Genomic DNA, 21,100 nt, shown 5'->3' with positions numbered 1-21,100 from the left:
TGCCGTGTGGGCACTTGGCTCACCACTCAGGCACTGGCTCACCATGTGGCACTGGCTTGTCACACGGGAACTGGCTCACCACGTGGGCACTCACATGGGCACTTGGCTTACCACATGGGCGCTTGGCTCACCGTGCAGGCACCTGGTTCACCACATGGGCACTCATCTTACCACGCGGCCACTGGCTCACTGCTCAGGCACACTTTCTCTTCTTTTTCACCAGGAGGCCCCAGGGATCGAACCTGGGTCCTCCCATATGGTAGGTAGAGCCCTTACCACTTGAGCCATATCCGCTTCCCAGTTGTGGGTCTTTACCTTACTGACAGGAAAAGATTCTTTATATAGTGAGGAGGTTAACCTATTGATATTTATTATAGATACAGTTCCTGGTCTGTCTTTTGTTCACTGAAAAAGTTTGACTTGTCCAAATTTCTAAATTTTTATATAGTCATATAGGCTTTTCAAAAATTAAAAAAAAATAAAAAGAAAACTTCCCACATCAAGAACATTGCTAAATCATGAAGTAAACCAGGTCATTTAATAAAAGTCCTAAACTTAAGCTATGTGTAAGAGATACCAGGGCAAAATAGAATAAAAGGAGTATGCATACCCAAATGATGAATCTCTGTGCACAATGTCAAGAAGTTTCTCTTTCATATCATTTTCCAATGTTTCTAAGTTTAGCTGCTGAATAATCTTTCTCTCAACTGGAGGAGTTGTATAAATGATATCAAATGGAGAAGAAGGAAAATCAACCTTAAAATTTTAACACAAGATGGTCAAATTACGGCTGAATAGTACCACATTAACTTGTCTTTGAGAAAATTGATTTTTCTCAGTAATACGGATGACTTTTAGAATGAATATTAAATTATTGCTTCTTGCATTTTTGTTGAAAGTGGTTAGTATTATTCGTAATTCAACAGCACATATATTACTTGGGATGGGTACAAGTCCATTTTTTCAAAAATAAAAAATTACTTTTTTGGCATTTAAATTGAAGCTAAATTCTGAGATTAAAACAAGATCAATGAGGGTTCTTTGAAAATTCAACTCAAGTTATATACCCATACTTTTTATAAAGAAATTTAAATTTAAACTTCTCCACATGTCAAGAAGGACCATTACCTGTAGCACTATTCTTTCCATCACATATCCTTTTATAGGGACTGTTCCAGGAATAGGATTTGCATGTGATGAAGTCCAAAGATAGAGAAGCTTAGTTCCACATGTTAAAAACCTTCATGAACATAAAGAGAAGAATACCTGTGATTTTCATTTTAAAAATTAATTCAAAGCTCACAACACATGGTAATGAATTTGAAATGTTAGTATTCAAACATTTATTCAACATTCACTATATAAAAAGAATATCATATTTAAGAACATATCAGAAGGAGTCAATCTCCATAGTGTACTGAGACTTTAGGTAAACATATTGAAGAGTGGAGTAGGAACTATGGGAGGGAGAATGAAAGAACGTTAGGTTGGAGGAATGGAGTTGAAGACCCATAAGTCTCATGTCCCCAAAATAATTTCTATAAATACTAAGGCAAAGGACAGTCTTCAAAAGTCTTCTATGAAGGAATACATGTCAGGGTGGAGGATCTGGATTACAGAAGTGCTCCCAGACTTTTGCCATCTGAAAAAAATACATGCTGAGTAAAGAGTACCTACTTCATGGCAAAGCACTGATCATATGAGATGAAAAATTAAATCAGTGCCCTAGACCAGGGGTCAGCAAACTTTTTTTGTAAAGGGCCAGTGAGTAAATATTTTATGCTTTCAGGGCCATTCGTTTCTGCAACAAATTCTGCCGTTATAGTGCAAAAGTAATCGTAAACAATACATACATGAATATGAATGGCTATGTTTTAATAAAACTGCATTTAGAAACACAGGCTTTGGGCTGGAGTTTTTTTTCCTTTAAGACTTATTTTTTAATATTTATACCCCCACCCCCACCCCCCATTGTTTGTGCTTGCTGTCTGCTCTCTGTGTCTGTTTGTTGTATGCTAGTCTTCTTTTTTAGGAGGCATCGGGAACCGAACCCAGTACCATCCCATGTGAGAGGGAGGTACCTAATGCTTGAGTCACCTCTGCTTCCTGCTTGTTGTGCCTCTCGTTGTGTTTCCTTGCTGTGTTTCTTTGTTGTGTCATCTTGTTGCATCCTTTCCAAAACTCCTTTCTTAAGGTTTTCTCTTAGAGTACAAACAGAGCTTTTGTGCCTTTGATACATTATAATCTGCCATTTTTAGAACCACCCTCATCTCTACTAGATTATTTTAAAGCAAATCCTGATATTATTTCATCTGTAAATACTGTCATATATCTCTAAACAATAAACAGTATGTTTATTCAAACAGTTGGTATGTTTGAATCAGTATCCAAATAAGGTCCAACTCTTGTATTTGGTTGGCATGTCTTTTTAGGACTCTTTAATCCAGGGACCAGCAAAATCCAGCCTGCTACCTATTTTTATAAACAAAGTTCTATTAGAACATGCTCATTTGGTTCATGTATTATCTATGGCTGCTTTTGTTTTTGGATTTGCAACAGAGACTCTATGGCCTACAAAGCCTAAAATATTTTCTATCTCATTCTTATAGAAAAAGTTTGCTGACCCTTGTTTTAATCTATATATACTCCCTGCTTTGTTTTAATTGTTTATTTGCTGAAGAAACCAGGTCTTTTATTCTGTACAATTTCCTATAGCCTGAATCTCACTGACTGTATCCCTCTGGCATCATTTAACATGTCCCTCTATGTCCTGTATTTTCTGTAAAGTAGAAGTTAGATCAAGAAACCTGATCTGATTTGGTTTAGTTTTTTGGTAAGAGTACTTAATATTCAAAGATGCTTTGGTATACTACTCCCTTTTGCATCAAATAAGGAGACACACATTACTTGGATTATCTCTCTTTTTGTGATGTTAAGATTAATCACTTTGTTCAGATGGTGTCATCCTAAACCATCCATTATAAAGTTCCCAAAAAGCTTTTTGCTTAATGGTTTTAAGCAGGTATTGATGTTCACTGACTACGTCAGTGATTCTTAACCAGAATGATTTTGCCCCAAGTAGACATTTGGCAGTATCTGGAGACATTTTCAGTTGTCATAACTTTAGAGTGATAGTGGCATCTAGTGGGTAGAAATCAGAGACGGTACCAAACTCCTACAATACACAGGATAGTTCCCTGACAACAAAAAATTACCTGTCTCAAAATAGCAAAAATGCTGAAGTTGAGAAACTCTGCCCTAAATCTGTAATTTCCATAAGGGTTGCAAAATGGCAATATTCTAATTTTATCTTCCTTCTGCATTTATTAACTGGAATTTTTCTATTAAAAAATATCTCACATCAATTATTTGGTAACTCTGAGGCAAAACTATAAGAAAGGAAAGTTAAAGGCTTGATTCTTTTTGTTTATTTAATTTTCAGAAAAATGAGTTGAGAACTCATTTGTTATTTGGGGCTGACTGAAATACCCAAGTCATTTGTCTTCCATGATATTGACTTCATTGATTGCACTACTCAGAAAAGTCTGAGCTTAATGCCACCTATTCAATGCTTTAACAGCAGAGTATTTGATGCAAACTATTTGTCTAACAGAAGTTAACTGTCCTTCATCTTATAGTCCCTTGATTTTTAAAAGAATGCTATGTTGTTCACCTAAAACAAAAACAAAAACACTACTAGACAACTAGATAAGAGAAGTGGCAAAAAAAGATGGTAATTCTCTCATGAAGCAAAGAAAGACTCAGAGCATTCAAGAGTAGGAGAGTTTTCAGAACTGACTTATATATTAAAGTAAATGGTAATAGCAATAGCATTTAATTTTCTCATATAGCTACTCCCTGATATTAATTTGTCAAATAGTTGAGAATACAATTTCCTTCTTTCATGATATCAGGATAGTCTGCTTTAGAGAAGTTATGGGTTATTCTAGCAAGATATTCTAAATATACACCATTAATAATAATCTCTTCAATGGCTTTTTTCTAGCCTTTGGTGGCTCAGAATTATTTCAGGTGTCAAATAAAACTGGAGCCCATCAAAAGGTAAAGATTAAAAAAATTTATACTACTTCCTCAAATATGGGAGAAGTGATAAAAACAAAGTAAAATATATGAAAATATAGGAACAAATGCTATATTAAAGTATATGGGGAACAAATATTTAGAGAGAGTAGTAATAGAAAAAAATTTGTGGTCAGTGCTTTGACTATCACATGAGATGAATAAATGATTACTAAAAAGATCATACTGTTTGCCATTTAAGAATAAAAAGGAAGCAGAACTAGATGAGCAGAATTTTTTCATTCTAAATTTTAAATTTTTTTATATTAGGTTAACAAGACTAGCTATTAAAATCATTTATGAAACTGTACCACGGAATGGAATGTCTCAAAAGATAAAGAGCTGTAACTAAAAACAAAACAAGTGTTGTGGTATCAAATCAATTTGAGGGTCAATAGAGGATAATAGTTAAGAACTCAGACTCTGAGGCCAGAATGGCTGGTTCAGATCCCAGTCTACCACTGTGATGGTTAGGTTCATGTATCAACTTGGTCAGGTAATGGTGCCCAGGTGTTTGGTCAAGCAAGCATTGGCCTAATTGTTACTTTGAGGACATTTTTTGGACTTAAATCCCCAGTAAGTTGACTGTATCTATGGCTGATTACATCTACAATCAACAGAGGAGAATGCCTTCCACAATGAGACATCTCATCCAGTCAGTTGAAGGCCTTAAAAGGAGAAGTGATTTCAGCGGTCAGAAGAGAGAATTCCCATCTCTACTTCAGCCAGCTAGCTTCTCCTGAAGAATTCATCAAAAACCTCTATTGGAGGTCCCAGTTTGCAATTTGTCCTATGAAATTTGGACTTGTGCATTTCCATAGTAGTGTGAAACAATTTTACAAAGTCTTATATTTACAGATATCTCCTGTTGGTTCTGTTTCTCTAGAGAACCGTAACTAATACAATCACATATTAGCTAAGTGCCTTGGGGCAATTAATCCCTCTGAACTTGATTTTCGTCTCTGTAAAAGGGGATAATAGCACACCTACTTCAAAGGATTGTTGTGAGGAGTATAAGAATATGTGTAAAGCATTAAGAATAATACTTAGCATAGAGTAAATGCTATATAAGTATTTGCATCACAGTAATATTAACTATTTAACACAGTTAAATTTAACTATTAAACACAGTTAAATAAGCTTCTTGACTGCATAACTTTAGACTTTAATATGCTAATGTGTATTATCAATCTCTGAAATGAAACATATCCCCACTCATTCAATTTTTTAAAGGAAAACACTTGATCATCTCATGATACATATTATTATTTAAAACGTAATTAGAATATTCAACTGAAAGGCCAAATAGGTATCCCAATAGTGATAAATAGGCACAAAGCTCAAAATAAATTACTTTACCCCTAGGATAAGAAAATGAATCCCTCCATATTTTTTTGCACTCATGTGCGGCCACTGGAGATCAAAGGTCAAGGGCCCAGAGCAGTAAGAACTACATTAGTCAGGTAAAGAGAATGAAAGAAAGAGATAATGTACAAGGGTAGACTCCTTGAAACTGAAGAAGGAGTGGAGGGGATGAGAACAGGGAAAATGGAGTTGTTTCATTAATATTAAGGGGACTTATAAGACAGTGGTGTTATATCAGTAATACAGTGCTTCACATAAATGACAGACTTGCCTGTTATTTTTCTCCTGGAATAGTGAATGGCAAATAATCTTTTGCGTACTCATACAGATATGTTTGGTCTATAGCAGAATAACTTCGGTTTCCTCTGATCTGTATCTCTGAACTGACCTCCTTTTATAACACACTGGAAAAATTGAGGCAGCTCAGTAGCTTTTATGTCACTATTCCCCACCTCATCCTCCAGCCAATTTGAATGCTGCAGATGTGTTCACAGTAACTCATCATCACAACTCAATAACACTCACCTTTTAAAGTCAAAAAGTGGTAAAGAAACTTTGCCCAAAGCTTCTGGCCCCTTTCTCTGCTTATTAGAATCAGGGGAACTTCCACTGCTCTGATTTAAAATTCCAAAAAGAGTAAGATGAAGAAGTGATTCTAATGGCAATTGTGATATCTGGATGGGAAAAATGATTCTACAGAGAAAAAAATATGTTAATAGAAAGAACAAATCAGGTTAAATGTGAAATTTAACCTTTTAATGAGACTGAAAATTTGAGGTATTTTACTTGACTTATCAAATTATCTTTAATACTGAATAATCTTTAGCTAAATATCAAGCTTGGCTAACTTAGATACCGTTTAAAAAATTTATGTAGACAAATTTTACTATGGTATAAAATTTTAAATATAACATTTTTTTCCATTAAAACTTTTGTCAATGCCTTTTATTCAAGACTTGCAGTGTCAATTTCCAGACAAATAACAGTAGTCATTTTTATTTCCATTAGGAAAAATGAGACAATCATTTGAGTATTTCTGTTTTAGAATATATTTGTGCATATATACACAGACAGACATATATGCTTACCAGTGCATTTTTTTTTTTTTTAAGTCTGGAAGGACCCATAAGGTCAAAAATGTTCATTCTAGGAAGGTCATTAGATGGGAAGTGTTGAAAATAAGGTGATACTTTTTACACTTTATACATTTTGTATCATTTTATTGCTTTCACAGAAGTACTAATTTTGTATTTAAAAAAAAATAAAAGGGAAAAAGAAACTATTTAACAAATGAGGAACAAAAAGTAAAAAGTTCTACAATTGCCTATCTGCCTTAATACTGAAAGAGTTCTCTCTTTGAAATTTTTAAAAAATATTAACAGTTCAAAATGTTATCTTGTACATGGATTTAAGAGAACTTTTTTGTTACCTGTAATTAAGAGTCATGCTTCATACATACAATGTTACAGAATAAATAATAAAGTATTCAGTCATAAAACACCATCTTCCTAGGCGAACTACACTTAAATTTTTTTCTTTAACTTAAAGAATTAGTGGCATATTTCTTCAATTTAACTATGTGGAGATTAAAGAGTATTTCAGAATTTTTACTGAGAATTTCAGTTTGTTCATAGAATTATATCTGGAAGAGACCTTACTAAGTCAGCAAAAATTTAATGACTTTCTATGGAAATTGTAATTAAAATGAAATCTAGGATGCATACATGAATAAAGTAAAGCACAGGATATAGTGAAAGAATAAAAAACTAGAAATTTCACTTACAGTTCATCCCATTTAATAAGATAGAAGAAATTCTTATAAGTGCCAACCTTCTTGGATTGAATAGGTTTAAAAAGATCCTTTCCATTGTGAGACAGGGAGCATATCAAGTAGTATTTTTCATAACTGAAAAAAGAATTTAATTTTATTCTTATTTTGATGATACAAATTAGCTAACTAATACAAATGCTTATTATAGTAGTCTATCCTCAAATTGACTATTTGAAATAATTTGGTCATCATTCATCTGAATTATTGGAAATTCATCTGAAGTTCAACCATTGCAAATTCTATGAAAATAGAGAAGAGGTACAGCAAAGAGAGTATAGAGCAGAGTATCTGTTCCTATGTGCCAGTCTAAGGGGGTGTTATAATGACATCAGTTAGAGAATTTATTTCAATTTTCTACTGAGTTACAGTAACTAACTTTAGATTTTAGTTGGATGACATTGAATAAGTTGGATGACATTGAATAAGGTAAATTCTAGGAAGAAAAGTACAAAACATTGCCTTCTGTGGGTACCGTTTTCCTTTGCTAAGTCAATGAAACAGAGTCAGCTAATCATATTAACAGTGTATGGACCTGACTTGCACTGAGCCAGTATTCCCAATCTATTGGGAGGCTTCCACAGATGGTGGTGTATTCTCTCATCAGATAGCAGTGACTTAGTCCCTAACTGCCACAAGTATATAGTGGTAGATACAATCAGGCAATCCTCTAAGGCATGAGTCTAAGGTTCAATAAAACTGTATTCTACTAGAACCGTAACACCCCTAGGCTTATATGTTAACATTTTGTTCATATATATACAAGATTTGAAATATATTTCAAATCTAATCTCACTGGTTCACAAAAACACTCCTAGCAAATTATTATTTTTTTTCTATTTCATTCCATTTGCCCTTATTTACTTCAGCATTTTATTAACTTTCTTTCCATCTTAATTATCACTATTCTGTATTTTCTTTTATTAGATATCTGTCCTCCTCATTAGTGTCCCCAAATTTATTTGTGTGTGTTTCTTTATGTATGTGTGTATATAGAGAAACAGAAGGTATAATCCTTACATTGATTTATTTAAATACCAGTAGTACTGATTTAAATGCAAATTCCACAAGGATGGAGATTTTCTGCTGTCTGTTGACTGCTACCTCCAGCACTAAGAACAATGTGCACAGTTGGTACTCAATAACTAGTCAATGACAATAAATAGTCATTGAATGAGATATTATATTATTTATTATTATATTATTTTTACCTAAAACCGAATTTAAGCCAAATCTACGTTTGGTACCTCTTTACTAGATTTCACATTATTTTATAACATTAAGCTATTATGAAACAATTTCATTAAAAACAGTCATTTCAGACTGTTCACAGTTTATATTAGTCACTTCCAAATAAGTTGAAATTGGCAAACATTTACTATAATGTCTCTATGGCATTGATAGAAAGAGTCAAAAAAGGAAAATCCATATTAACTTAATAGAAGAAATAAGCTTTTGTAGACTTGAATGCCTACCAGTCAATATACTATGAAATTTCAAAAAGTATCCAGAAATGTCGTCTTATTACACTGATTCTAAAGGAAAAGCAGAAAGAAAAGCAGTCTGAAATTAACTAATTTATTAGTTAACCTTTGCCTTTTTACAATTCTTCATATATTTTCCTGCCCTGGTTTTTACCAGTTTAACTTTAAATATCTCTATAAAATTTTTATGAAAAGCACAAGGGTATTTGGTGATTCTTGTATTATTCATTTAAATACCAAGATAAAGTGGTGTGGACATTTTATATTCTAGAATAACTTCTAGGTAAAGAAGTGCATATTTTCTTTTAAACAGCTACTTACTTTGATACCCAGTTACTTGAAATTCCATGTGCAGCAAAAATAGTAAACTGGAGCTGCTCTGTTGCAGTCCATGCTTCTTTGATATTCCTGCTACTTAAGGCACAGTCTGCAGGGCTCCTACCATAATTTGCATGGAGTCTGAGAAGATCATAAATTGCTGCAGTTAATTGGTCCATGCTTACTTGGATAGGATTTTCAGGATTCAGTGAGCCTAAATTTAAAGAAAATGTCAATATAATTCTCTGAAAAAGCAACAATTATTGCTAAAAATTAAAGAACTTAAAAACATACCCCTAGTTGAATTCTTGCTAGTCTCTGCTCCTCCAGACAGTGAAGTTACCTGCATACATGCACACAAATTGGCCAGATATAATATAAAATGTTTACACTTGGTTTCAATACATCTAATTAAATGCCATGTCAAAGAAAACATTCCCAGGGGAAACCTCCCAAAAGTGTCTGTGGAATTAATAAAACAATAAAGAATATAAAGAAAGTGAAAAACCCAAACCAAATAAACATTGTTTTTACTATCAAGAAAATCACAAAGTAACTGTAAATTACTTCAAAATATCATAGCACAACAAAATCTGCCTCATTAAACCAACTAAGTAATTAATTTGAAACTCAGAAGATAAATATACTAATACAATATTTTATTTTCCATTAGCTGCTCTGCTGTAATTATAAGACTATCCTTAAAGAAAAGAATCTAGAACTCTACTCCCATTTGGTGACTCAAAAAAGCTCTTATAATTATTAAACTTGAGCTCCCCTCTCACCCACTCTCTGCTCCTTTATCCAGGAAATGAGTATAATGAATAGAAGACTCAGACAACATTAGAACCATGGTAGCTGATGACTTCCAAGTGATTTCATGAACACCTCCATCCAAAGGAAGAAGTGGTAGCTATTACCCTCCAGATGCCTCAGTCCCAGTAGCTACCATAGACCTCCCACTTCCCCAACAAACTCATTCATGCCAGAGTTCTTTCTCTACTCAGAAAGGGTCTCCATTCTGGTTTCAATCCATTCAATGCCAGCTCTCATAAAGCTCTTTCAGGCAGCCCATACATTCTTAGGTATCCCCCAGCTTACCATATAACTGACTAAATCAACTAAAAAATGAAAGCCAAAGTTAAAATCATAAAATTTTGTTCAGCAGAAGGCAAAAATCTCCCAGTTTGAGGGATAGATGCTTACGTAAGTACATATTTACATGTAACAAACTGCCAGTTACTTAAAAATACTCACGTCAGCACTTTTACTTCTTGGAAGATTAACTGCTCTCTTTAGCTTCTTTACTGATTCTGTAATGGCAAGAGTCTCTACACCATCTAAAGCACTACAGATTTTTCTTACAGTTTTAATTACTTGATCTACTGCTCGGTGCTGGTTCTTTAAAGATAAAAAGTAAAGTAAACATTAGTATGTGAAATTTAAAGGACCAATTTCAAAGATGAAGTCAGAAACTAGGTATTTTAGATGTGCCTGAGAACAGATAATCTTTAATATTTTGTGATGAAAAAAAAATACTAAAACATGGTTAATTTTCACCTTGACTATCACAACTATTCACATGAAAATGCCATTCATTTCAAATTAGAGTCAGAAGCAAAATCAATAAATTACTAACAAATTATTAAATCATTAAATAAGAACCTGGAGGAAAGTGGATGTGGCTCAACCAGTTGGGCACCCGCCTACCTCGTGGTAGGTCCCAGGTTCGGGTCCTGGTGTCTCCTAAAGAAGACAAGCAGATGCCCATACCTGCTACAATGAAAGGTAGACACTGCATCCTGCTGCAATGAGAGCTAGATGATACATCCAACTGCAATAAGAGCTACATGCCCACACCTGCCGCAACGAGAACTAGATGCTGCACCCCAATGCAATAAGCAGATGCCTAAACAAGCAGATGCCACAAGCGAGCAGATGCCACAGCCTGGTTGGGAGCGGATGTGGCTTGAGCCGTTGGGCACTTGCCTCCCACGTGGGAGGTCCCGGACTTGGTTTCCAGGGCCTCCTGGAGAAGGCAAGCAAACAATGAGCAGACAGACAAGAGACCCATCTGGGAGTGGGAGGGATAAATTATAAATGAATGAATGAATGTAAAATAAATCTTTAAAAAAAAGAGAAAAGAACCTGGAGTTATCTTTTTAATAATAGCAAGCAAAAATAATTTTATCTCCTTTTAGAAAACACACTTTAGTTGTTATAGAAGTTACTGTGTTGCAAGGTTAGGACTTCATTCTGTTAAATTAGAATCATGGAGGTGAGGACTTTTCATTGCTGCTATGGTATCTGTCTTGTGGCTTCAGCTTTTTCACGGCAGATTTTTATTTCCACTCCACTGGACTCCCTTCCCCCATCTTGTCACACGGTCATAGGTCATAGCTTAAAACTAAGATGATGTCAGAGGGAATCAGCACACTTTTGGCTGAGGCTCCACTTTTGTTTCCAGTCTTTCTAAATGTAACTCCAGGAAACTAGAGATGCATAAGTGTTTTTTAAATTACAATGATCAGGACACGGTATGCTACCCTCAGGAGTTCTTCGAAGACCAAGAGTTATTTCCCTGTAGAATGGGATCTAGAGCCCAGAGCTCGTTATAACAACAAGTATCCCCAGCAACATTCTCCAGGGCCAGAGATCAGGGCTAGCTGGGGGCATGCACTCAGGGTTGCTCTTGGCAACCCGCCCTCACCGAGCCACCTAGCTTTCTCCTACAGTTATCCTTTTAGTCTCACTTGGGAATAATTTCCACATTAAAAAACAGCAATCCTTCTCTCCCTTCCACAAAATTTAGTATCAAAAAACAAATTCTTCAGAGGTTGGTCCCATATTAATAACAATGGGCAACAGCTACTAAAAGTGAGGCAAATTTTAGGCATCATTTGTACCTATATTACCTTCTGTATTAGGCAGCCAAAGGGGTGCTGATGCAAAATACCAGAAATTGTTTGGTTTTATAAAGGGTATCTATTTGGGGTAGGAGCTTACAGATACCAGGCGATAAAGCATAATTTACTTCCCTTACCAAAGTCTATTTTCAAGAGTTGGAGCAAGATGACTGCCAATGTCTGTGAGGGTTCAGGCTTCCTGGGTTCCTCCCTTCCAGGGTCTTACTTCTCTCTGGGTTCAGGGTTCCTCTCCTCCTGGGGCTTGCTTTTCTTTCCTCTGTATGCTTACTATCTGGGGCTCCAGCTTAAGGCTTTAATATCAAACTCCAACACCAAAACTCCAACATCAAAAACTCTCAACTCTGTCCTTTGCCATGCCTTTTATCTGTGAGTCCCCACCCATCAACATCCTAATGATGTGGCCCTATCAAAGCCCTAATCACAATTTAATCATGCCCAGGTACAGACCAGTTTACAAACATAATCCAATATCTATTTTTGGAATTCATAACTATATCAAACTGCTACACCTTCCTTCTATAAGTTTTGTCTGGCTAAAGAATTTCCTTGAAGACAATCTTCTGTACCATTTAACCACAGTTGATTTCAGGAAGATTAAAAAAATACATATGAATAAATATTATAAAATCATTTACCTGATAAGAAGGATTTAAAAATCCTTCTACACTTCCCCCCATCATCCTTTTAAAGTACCTAACTCATTAAGAAACATTCTTACATAACTAATCCATCAAACATTTATGCCAAGCTTAACATGCCAAGTTCTGTTAGAATGAGTTGAAACTCAGTACTGTACCATCCTTAAAATTTTAAAGTTTTCCATCCTTGAGGCTTGGCTAACATAAACTGAATGTTCCCTTCACCTCTGTGCTTAAATGAAGCCACCTCATTTTCTCAAACATCCAATTACACTGTAGTCTTCAGGGCCTGAAAATCTTTTTTTCTAGCTTCCCCTTTGTCCTTACTTCACTTACATTTCTGTTTACTTTTACTCCTCCACCATTCCATTCCATTCTCCTATACTATTAATATTCTTAAGCATTTTTCATTATTGTCTATCAGTTCCAACTCCATCTTTTTCTGGTCTTTGTAATAATGGAGCTAAACTATAAACATTTCTCCTTTGACAGATGGCGCAATGTCACATTTGTCAATAGAGGGCACCAGAGGGACACCCCAAGCCAATAGCAGCAGTAGTACATTTCCCATCTGTGTTCCAGCCTTCCATTTTTTATTCAGCGTGGGATCCCAGGGGTCTTCAAAGATCAGTTCTAGCTGCACCCTCAGGCCATGCTCTCCCAATCTGACAATCTCTGGCCAAAGCTATCTGGCAAGTTTCTTCGCTGTAGGCAACCTGTGTGCTCCTGTGATAGCCCTACTCTCTTCTAAGAGGTTGAATTTCCATCTGGGAATGAGGAGAACCCTCTCAGAAGTCCTTGGTTCCTTTACTGTCTGTCCACTTTCCCTCAGTCTAGAGGTGATAGCTGCTTTTTTGCACCTGCTACTTCTGGACTCCTTACAGCAGGGTTGGCAGACCTTTTCTGTAAAAGGCGATGGTAGATACTTGAGGCTTTGTGGACCATAGTCACTGTTGCAACTCAACTCTGCCATTAAAGTGTGAAAAGAGCCAGACAATACATAAGCAAATGAGTATGTCTGTATTCCAATAAAATTTTATTTACAAAAACAGGCAGTAGGCCAGATTTGGCCAGAAGGCCATAGTTTGCCAGCAGCTCCTGTCTCTTTTAGCCCTTTTAGTAATTAACCACCTTTCACTAATTGATAATACTTTAACTTTCCCTGTTCAAATAACTAGTATAGTTATGTCTCCTAATGAACCCTGACTACCTTGCCACTTGAATGTGGTCTTTTTCCCCAGCCCTCACCATATTTTTACTGAGTATTTATCTGACTGTGTATTGTAACACGTCCCAGTGACACTGATGTCAATGGAAAAATCACAATTATTTTCAACTCCCAAATTGTATCCTATCAGAACCTTTATTACATGTAATACTCTGACCACAACCTCCTTTGCTTCCAGTCCTTACACCCTCATTCTGACCAAACCTGTTCTTTTCAGAGTCTTCTCTGCTTCTTCTATCAGGCAACTGAGCCCTTTGAAAGAAAATCCCACAACCGCACAGATTCAATAACTCCAAATTTCAGCAGGAAGCTCCATCCATCTAACATTCCTTTTACGTGCCCTTGGTCAGCTCTTTCTCTCACTTCCCTTAGAATAGTAAACCAAACCATTTTCCTTACTTCATAATCCCTACTGCCACCCTAACTTTCTTTTTAGCAAAAATGAATTACATTTTATTTCTAGAAAACTAAGTCCAGGAAGAATCAAAACTTCTTAAAATCTACCCAAGAGAAATTAAAACATATATACACAACATGGAAGAACCTCAAAACAGTATGGTAAGCAAAAAAAGCCAAAGGCAAAAGACTATATAGTATGATTCCATTTCTATGAAATGTCTAGAAAAGGCAAGTCTATAGAGCAGAAAGCAGATCAGTAGTTTGGGGCTGAGACTGAGAATGGAGATTGACTGCAAAGGGAACTTTTGAGAGTTAAAGAAATATTCTAAACTAGATTTTAGTGACAGTTGTACAACTCTAGGTTGATTCAGTAAAAGTTATTGAATTATAAACATATAATATGCAAATTTTATGGTATTTAAATTGTACCTTAATAAAGTTATAAAAAATAGGATGGGGAGTCACTATTTTAGATAGGATGATCAATAAGGAGCTCTCTGATAAAATGACATTTGAGCACAGATCTTAATGAAATGAAGGTATGAGCCATGCAGATATCTGGGGGAGAACATTAAAGTAGGAGAACTATAAGCACATGGGTCCCCGAGAGGGGAGTATATCTGCAAGAAGATTAACAGGAACAAAGGAGGAAAGTAGGAGGGGAGGCCAGATTAGAAAATACTGGGTCAGACTGTGTTGGACCGTGAAGGCACAATTAGGGCCTTGAATTTTACTAAGTGAGTTGGTAAACAGGATTTTGAGCAGAAGAGTGGCATGATCTAACATTTTTTGAAAGGTTTATAAATTTAAAAATTAACCTTTGCAAAGAACCATCTTTTGCCTTTGATTTTCTCTTATTTTACATTTGCTTTCTTCTCTGTTCTTTTTTTTAAATAAACTTTTTATTTTGAAATAACTTCAGATTAACAGAAAATTTGCAGAAACAGTACAGACAGTTCCTGTATAACATTAAGGGAAACATCTTATATAACCATGTTACATTTATCAAAACTAAGACATTAAGACTGGTACAGTCCTATTAACTAAACCCTAGAGCTTATTCAGATTTCACTAGTTTTTCCCTTAATGTCCTTTCTCCCTTCCAGTATACAACTCTGGATACCACACTGCATTAATGGCATTTTTAAAAGATCATTTTGGTTGTCATTTGGAAGAAAGACTGTAGAAGGACAAGAATAGAAGCTGTGACACTAGTAAGGAAATTCTGCAATTGACTAAGGCTGTAGCATTGGTAGTGAAAAGGAGTCACAATATGAATGTATTCTCAAGGTAGAGCTGACAGGAATTAGACTGAATATGAGATGTGAAAGCTCTTTCTCTTGAGATGTCAAAGATGATTCCAAGGTTTTGGTCTGAGCAAATGAAAGGACTTAATAAATGAGTTGCCATTTGTTAAGGTGGAAAAGACTAATAGAGAAGAGATATGTGGGATAATACAAAAATTCAAATTTTGTACATCTAAAGTTTGAGATGTTAATCAGACATTCATATAGGGATGTCAAGTAATAGATATTTAAGTGTGGAGTTGAGGGAAGAGGTCAAGACTGAAAATTCAAATTTCAGAGTCATCACCATATTTAGGGTATTTAAAGATAAGAGACAAAGCAAGGTATAGACAAGACCAAGGTTCTTGTCTGTATATTCCAATGTTTAAAGGTGAGAAAGATATGTAGATCATAAGAGGAAGCTCCAAGTAAGACTGAGCTAAAGCAGTCAATGAAATGGTAGAACTAAGAAAAGTGAAATCCCAGAGATCAAGTAAGTGATTCAAAAAGGAAGACATGAACCATTTTCAAATACTTCAGGAAAGTTGAGAAAAATAAAGAATTTACTGCTGGATTTGGGGTCATGGAAGTCCTTGATGACCTTAGTAAGTGCAGTCTCAGTAAAGTGCTAAGAATGAAAGCCGGGGTAGAATGGGTTCATAAAAGAACAGGAAGAGAGGAAATGAAGGAGTTTCACTACAAGGAAAATAGAGAAGTGGGTGGTTGATGGAAGGGGATGTGGTCTTTCTGTTTTATTTTAAGATGGGAGCATATACTCAGGGCTCAGTCCTTGGATTCTTTTCTTCTTCTACCCGCAAGGATTTTCTTGGTGATGTCATCAGTTTTATGGCTGTAAAATACCATGTATATGCTGATGATTCCCAAACTTATTATCTCCAGCCTGGCCTTTCCCATTAAACTCCGATTCACAGCAAACTGACTATTCAGTATCTCTACTTGGATGACTAATAGTCATCTCAAGCATAATGTCCAAAATTGAGTTCCCAATCTTTCCCCTAAACCTGTTCTTCCCTCAGTTTTCCAGATCTCACTAAAAGGCAACTCCAATCTTCCAGATGCTCAGGTTGAAAATCTTAAGAGTTACCCTTAACTCTTCTCTCTCTCATGCTCCACATCCAATCTACAGGTAAACCCTCTAAGCATTAACTTCAAAATAAGTCACAAAGTTCAGTACCTCACCACTTCTACTGCAATCACACGGCTCCAAGCCATCACTACCTCTTCTGTGGCTAATGAAACATCCTCCTAATGGATTTGTTCCCACTTTGCCCTCCTCCCTCACCAGATTCCAGCTATAAAGACCTTGTAGACTTCCTATATACCAGGCACACCTCCTTCTTAGACCTTTGTACTTATTGTTCCCTCTTGCTAGAATACACCTCCCTCAGACAGCTGCTCCCTCTCCTCATTCAGTTCTTTGCTGAAATGTAATCTTCTCAATGAGGCCTACTCTGACTACCTTATCTGAAATTGTAACATTATCCCTCTTTTTTTTTTTTATTAGTTTTTTAAATGGCTAGTTACCCATCACTTAGAGAAGGAATCAGCAAACAAATGCAGCCATAGACATGTAAATAAACTGATGAGGCAATGTCTTAATAAAACTTAACTTATAAAAAAAGGAAGTAGGCTGGATATAGCTCCTTGAACTAGAAGATTTAAAAAAACAAAAAACAGAAAAAACACCTTTAACATGGGTCATAAAATGGAACCTTTATGTCTATCTCCAATTTTCACTTAACACTTTATACTCTACTATAGAACTGCTTTTACTTCCACATAACTGTCACATCTGTGTGCTTTTGTTCATATGCCCTTTCAAACTTTCTTCTTCTAGCTAACTCATTCTCTTTAAGACTTGGCTCAGGCAACATCTCTTTTAAAAGGCCTTCCCTGAACCTTCAAGTTGGATTAAGTGTCCCTCCTTGAGTTACCAAAGAACATCTACATGTATATATCACACTTACTGCTATACACTATACTGAAATTCTGCTTAAATCCCAACCACTGGTTGTAAGCTCCTGGTAGGTAAGGACTGGGTCATTCACTTCCACAACTGAAGGTTCATCTTAATAAAAAAGTCGAAGTAAGAGTAAACATGTTGATGTAAGCATTATTGAGAATTTTTGTTAATAAATTGGGTCAGAAAATAAGTCAAACACAACATCAAGAACATGGTTTTAAAAGATCTAAAATATATAATGCATAGCCAACATTAGTATTTAAGAGACATCAGAGACAAGAATCTTTGTCATTATGCCAAAATGTGAATTAAGACTTACTTCAATTTGAAGAGCCAGTTCCACTTGGTTATGATAAGAATCTAAGAGTTCTTCAACAGGGTGTCTGAAATACAGAATATTTATTGTACTGAAGACTGAAAGATACTATATACAAAAATAATTGTTTTAATCACCAAAATAAATGTATTCACATCTAAAAAAACAGACTTTGAAAATGCTATACCTTGTCATAACTTCTTTATAAGGTTTCTCTATTTGATGCAGGTGCTTGTTTAAATCCACAGGTGTTTCATCATCCTCTGCCTAAACATACACACATACACAAATGTTTGCAAAAATCCAAATCCACCTTTGGTATTTCTATTGCCAAATTAAATATTGATAAGTAAATAATAAACAAAATCTTAAAACTAGAGTGATTTTTCAGAACTGAAGATAAAATTCTATCAGAATTATTATTATTTATAATTGAGTCCAAAAAAAAGGGAGCCAGTTTTCTGATAACTTCTAGTTTTTAAATTAAGACTACAAGTGTTTATGTCTATAGTTTCTGATTTCTAAATAGCTCCCAAAGCAAAAATCACTTCTGTTCTATATAAAGAACAGGGAACTAAAACTATTAAAGATGACTGACAGCCAAGTGAAAATGGGGTGGGAATCAGGGAAGAGATCATCTTTGAGCATTATTTTTAAAAATGATAATTAAGCCTCTCCTTTCTTTCCATTCCCCCCAAATAAATAAGGTGCTGGCCTGGACCATTAAGTTCTTACTATGCAAATTTAATTACTCAAAAACATCAATCATTAAGAAACTGAAAAGAGAAGTTACCAGTGATTGCTAAAAATTCACTGAATTTTGTGAAAAGCCTCTGCTTCATTGAAAAAAATTCTTAAAAAAAAGATTTATTTCTCCCCCAGTCCTCCATTGGCTGCTCTCTTTGTCCATTCGCTATGTGTTCTTCTTCTTTTTTTAAAGATTTATTTACTTATTTATTTCCCCTCCCCCTCCACCCCAGTTGTCTGTTCTCTGTGTCTATTTGCTGCATGTTCTTCTTTGTCCACTTCTGTTGTTGTCAGCGGCACGGGAATCTGTGTGTTTTTTGTTGTTGTTGCATCATCTTGTGTCAGCTCTCCGTGTGGGCGGCACCATTCCTGGGCAGGCTGAACTTTCACGCTGGGCGGCTCTCCTTACGGGGCGCACTCCTTGCGCGTGGGGCTCCCCTACACGGGGGACACCCCTGCGTGGCACGGCACTCCTTGCGCGCATCAGCACTGCACATGGGCCAGCTCCACACAGGTCAAGGAGGCCCAGGGTTTGAACCGTGGACCTCCCATGTGGTAGATGAACGCCCTAACCACTGGGCCAAGTCTGCTGCCAACTGTGTGTTCTTCTGTGTCTGCCTGTATTCTATTAGGCAGCTCTGGAAACCGATCCTGGGACCTTCTGGAGTGAGAGAGAGGTGATCATTCTCCTGCACCACCTCAGCTCCCTGGCCTTCTGCGTCTCTTATTATCTCTCTTCCGTCCCTTTTCGTTGCATCATCTTGCTGCACCAGCTCTCCACATGGGCCAACACTCCTGCACCGGGCAGCACTCTGCATGGGCAAGCACTCCGCGTGGGCCAGCTTGCCACGTGGGCCAGCTTGCCACATGGGCCAGCATGCCTTTACCAGGAGGCCTGGGTATCAAACCCTGGACCTCCTATATGGTAGTTGGTAGCCCAATTGCTTGAGTCACATCTGCTTTCCTGAAATAAATTCTACCTAACATAAAAGGAAGACTCAAAAAAAGAAAACAAAGGAAAGAGGAAGAACGATATTTTTCTATGCAAAGTTCTAACAAAAGACGTATAATCTCTTTAAAAATTAAAAATGCACTTAAAAACTTATCAAGCATTTACACAGTAAATGAATAGCTTAATTTCCTACATTATATTTTGCTTTAACCTTTAAAATAAATGACTGTACTTTAAAAACAGATAATTAGTTTTCATTTTGTGAAAAATATGTATTTTTACTAGTTTGGTGCAAAGTCTATATGGATCTTTATTTTTTTCCCAAACCATATTTAGTATTCTAAATCATTCCTTCTTCCTCATTTCACCTTGACTGATTCTGATATTTCCATTCTTGTATAAAACTACTACAAATCAAGCTTTTAACGCCTCCACTTAGATTTTCAAAATATGCCTCTAGCTCTGAGTACTATGCTACCTAAACTTTCACAATTAAAACACACAGTTTAGTGTACAGATTCAATCAATCCAACTCAGTTATAAGGTACACACTTACTGTTCGGGCCATATTTTGGCACATTGCACCGAAGGTCAAGAGTTGTAGTTTAATCTCCGTGTCCCATTTTCGACAATTTTGAATATGTTCGTGACTTCCAAGGCAATGGTTACTGTTAAAATATACTAATTATTCACCAATATTATTTTACTCAAACTAGAAATTACAGAGGTGAGGGTAAAATATAAGTCACACATGCATCAGAAATTTAAGAGAATGGTCAAATACAGAGACAGTCTTTTAACCAAGTGTGAGCAGTTTAAAAAGAAGAATAATTCTACATGAGAAGAGTCAAAGCAAAGAAGAAAGAATAAAGAAGATGAAGGTGAAGAAGAAAAAGAAAAAAGAAAAATAGGGATGGGGTAATATGAGTAGCCTATAAGACTGAAAGCTATAATAAAACTAGATTAAATGCTAGATACACTAAATTACCTGGTTAAGAGAAAGATTCATATAATGATTCAGGTAACTAAAAGGAAATCACAGCTGACCACAAAATAACAGTGCATGCTACAAAAGGAGAATGGAGTCTATAATGATGTAACCATTTACTGACTCTTTTAAAAAAGAAAAAATCATTATATTCACTTAGTAGCCAATTGTCTGCTATTCTTCCCTTATAAGACAATAAGCTCCTTAAGAGCAATACCATGTCTTACTTATCTCTGAAATTTCTCCACTGTTTCTGAACCAATGAATCAATTCAATAGAATGGACAACATGTATTTTTGGATTACAAATTTAATTTCAAAATTTTCTAACTTAAACCTTTAAAAATGGAGGTTTTAAAGATGTTGCTCAGTACTTAAATGAATAAACTTACTTCTGCAGCACTTCCTCTTGACCACAAACTTTCAGAACATAGCTGCCAACGTCTACTTGATTCAAGTCATCATGTACCCAGCAAAGGGCTTGCATTATAATGATTTCTACAGTAGAGCTCACTGTAAAAGAGTTAATCACCATTTTCATTTTGCTCATTTAATTCTAAG

General features: G+C 35.7%; 1 protein-coding gene across 1 annotated transcript in view; it reads right to left on the bottom strand.

Moving 5' to 3' along the window:
* Window positions 1-21,100, bottom strand: part of PIK3C2A (phosphatidylinositol-4-phosphate 3-kinase catalytic subunit type 2 alpha) — a 116,568-nt gene that overhangs the window by 38,004 nt on the left and 57,464 nt on the right. The window contains exons 5-15 of the mRNA XM_058305678.2: window positions 20,932-21,052; window positions 20,109-20,220; window positions 18,041-18,120; window positions 17,857-17,920; window positions 10,333-10,476; window positions 9,370-9,418; window positions 9,079-9,289; window positions 7,229-7,351; window positions 5,971-6,138; window positions 1,129-1,240; window positions 611-756 (exon numbers count right to left, since the gene is read on the bottom strand). Of these exons, the coding sequence (XP_058161661.1) occupies window positions 611-756; window positions 1,129-1,240; window positions 5,971-6,138; window positions 7,229-7,351; window positions 9,079-9,289; window positions 9,370-9,418; window positions 10,333-10,476; window positions 17,857-17,920; window positions 18,041-18,120; window positions 20,109-20,220; window positions 20,932-21,052 (1,330 nt within the window). The remainder of the gene's footprint in view (window positions 1-610; window positions 757-1,128; window positions 1,241-5,970; window positions 6,139-7,228; window positions 7,352-9,078; window positions 9,290-9,369; window positions 9,419-10,332; window positions 10,477-17,856; window positions 17,921-18,040; window positions 18,121-20,108; window positions 20,221-20,931; window positions 21,053-21,100) is intronic.

The sequence above is a fragment of the Dasypus novemcinctus genome, chromosome 10 (assembly GCF_030445035.2).
Source record: "Dasypus novemcinctus isolate mDasNov1 chromosome 10, mDasNov1.1.hap2, whole genome shotgun sequence".
NCBI lineage: Eukaryota > Metazoa > Chordata > Mammalia > Cingulata > Dasypodidae > Dasypus > Dasypus novemcinctus.
This window is presented reverse-complemented; position numbering and strand designations above follow the sequence as displayed.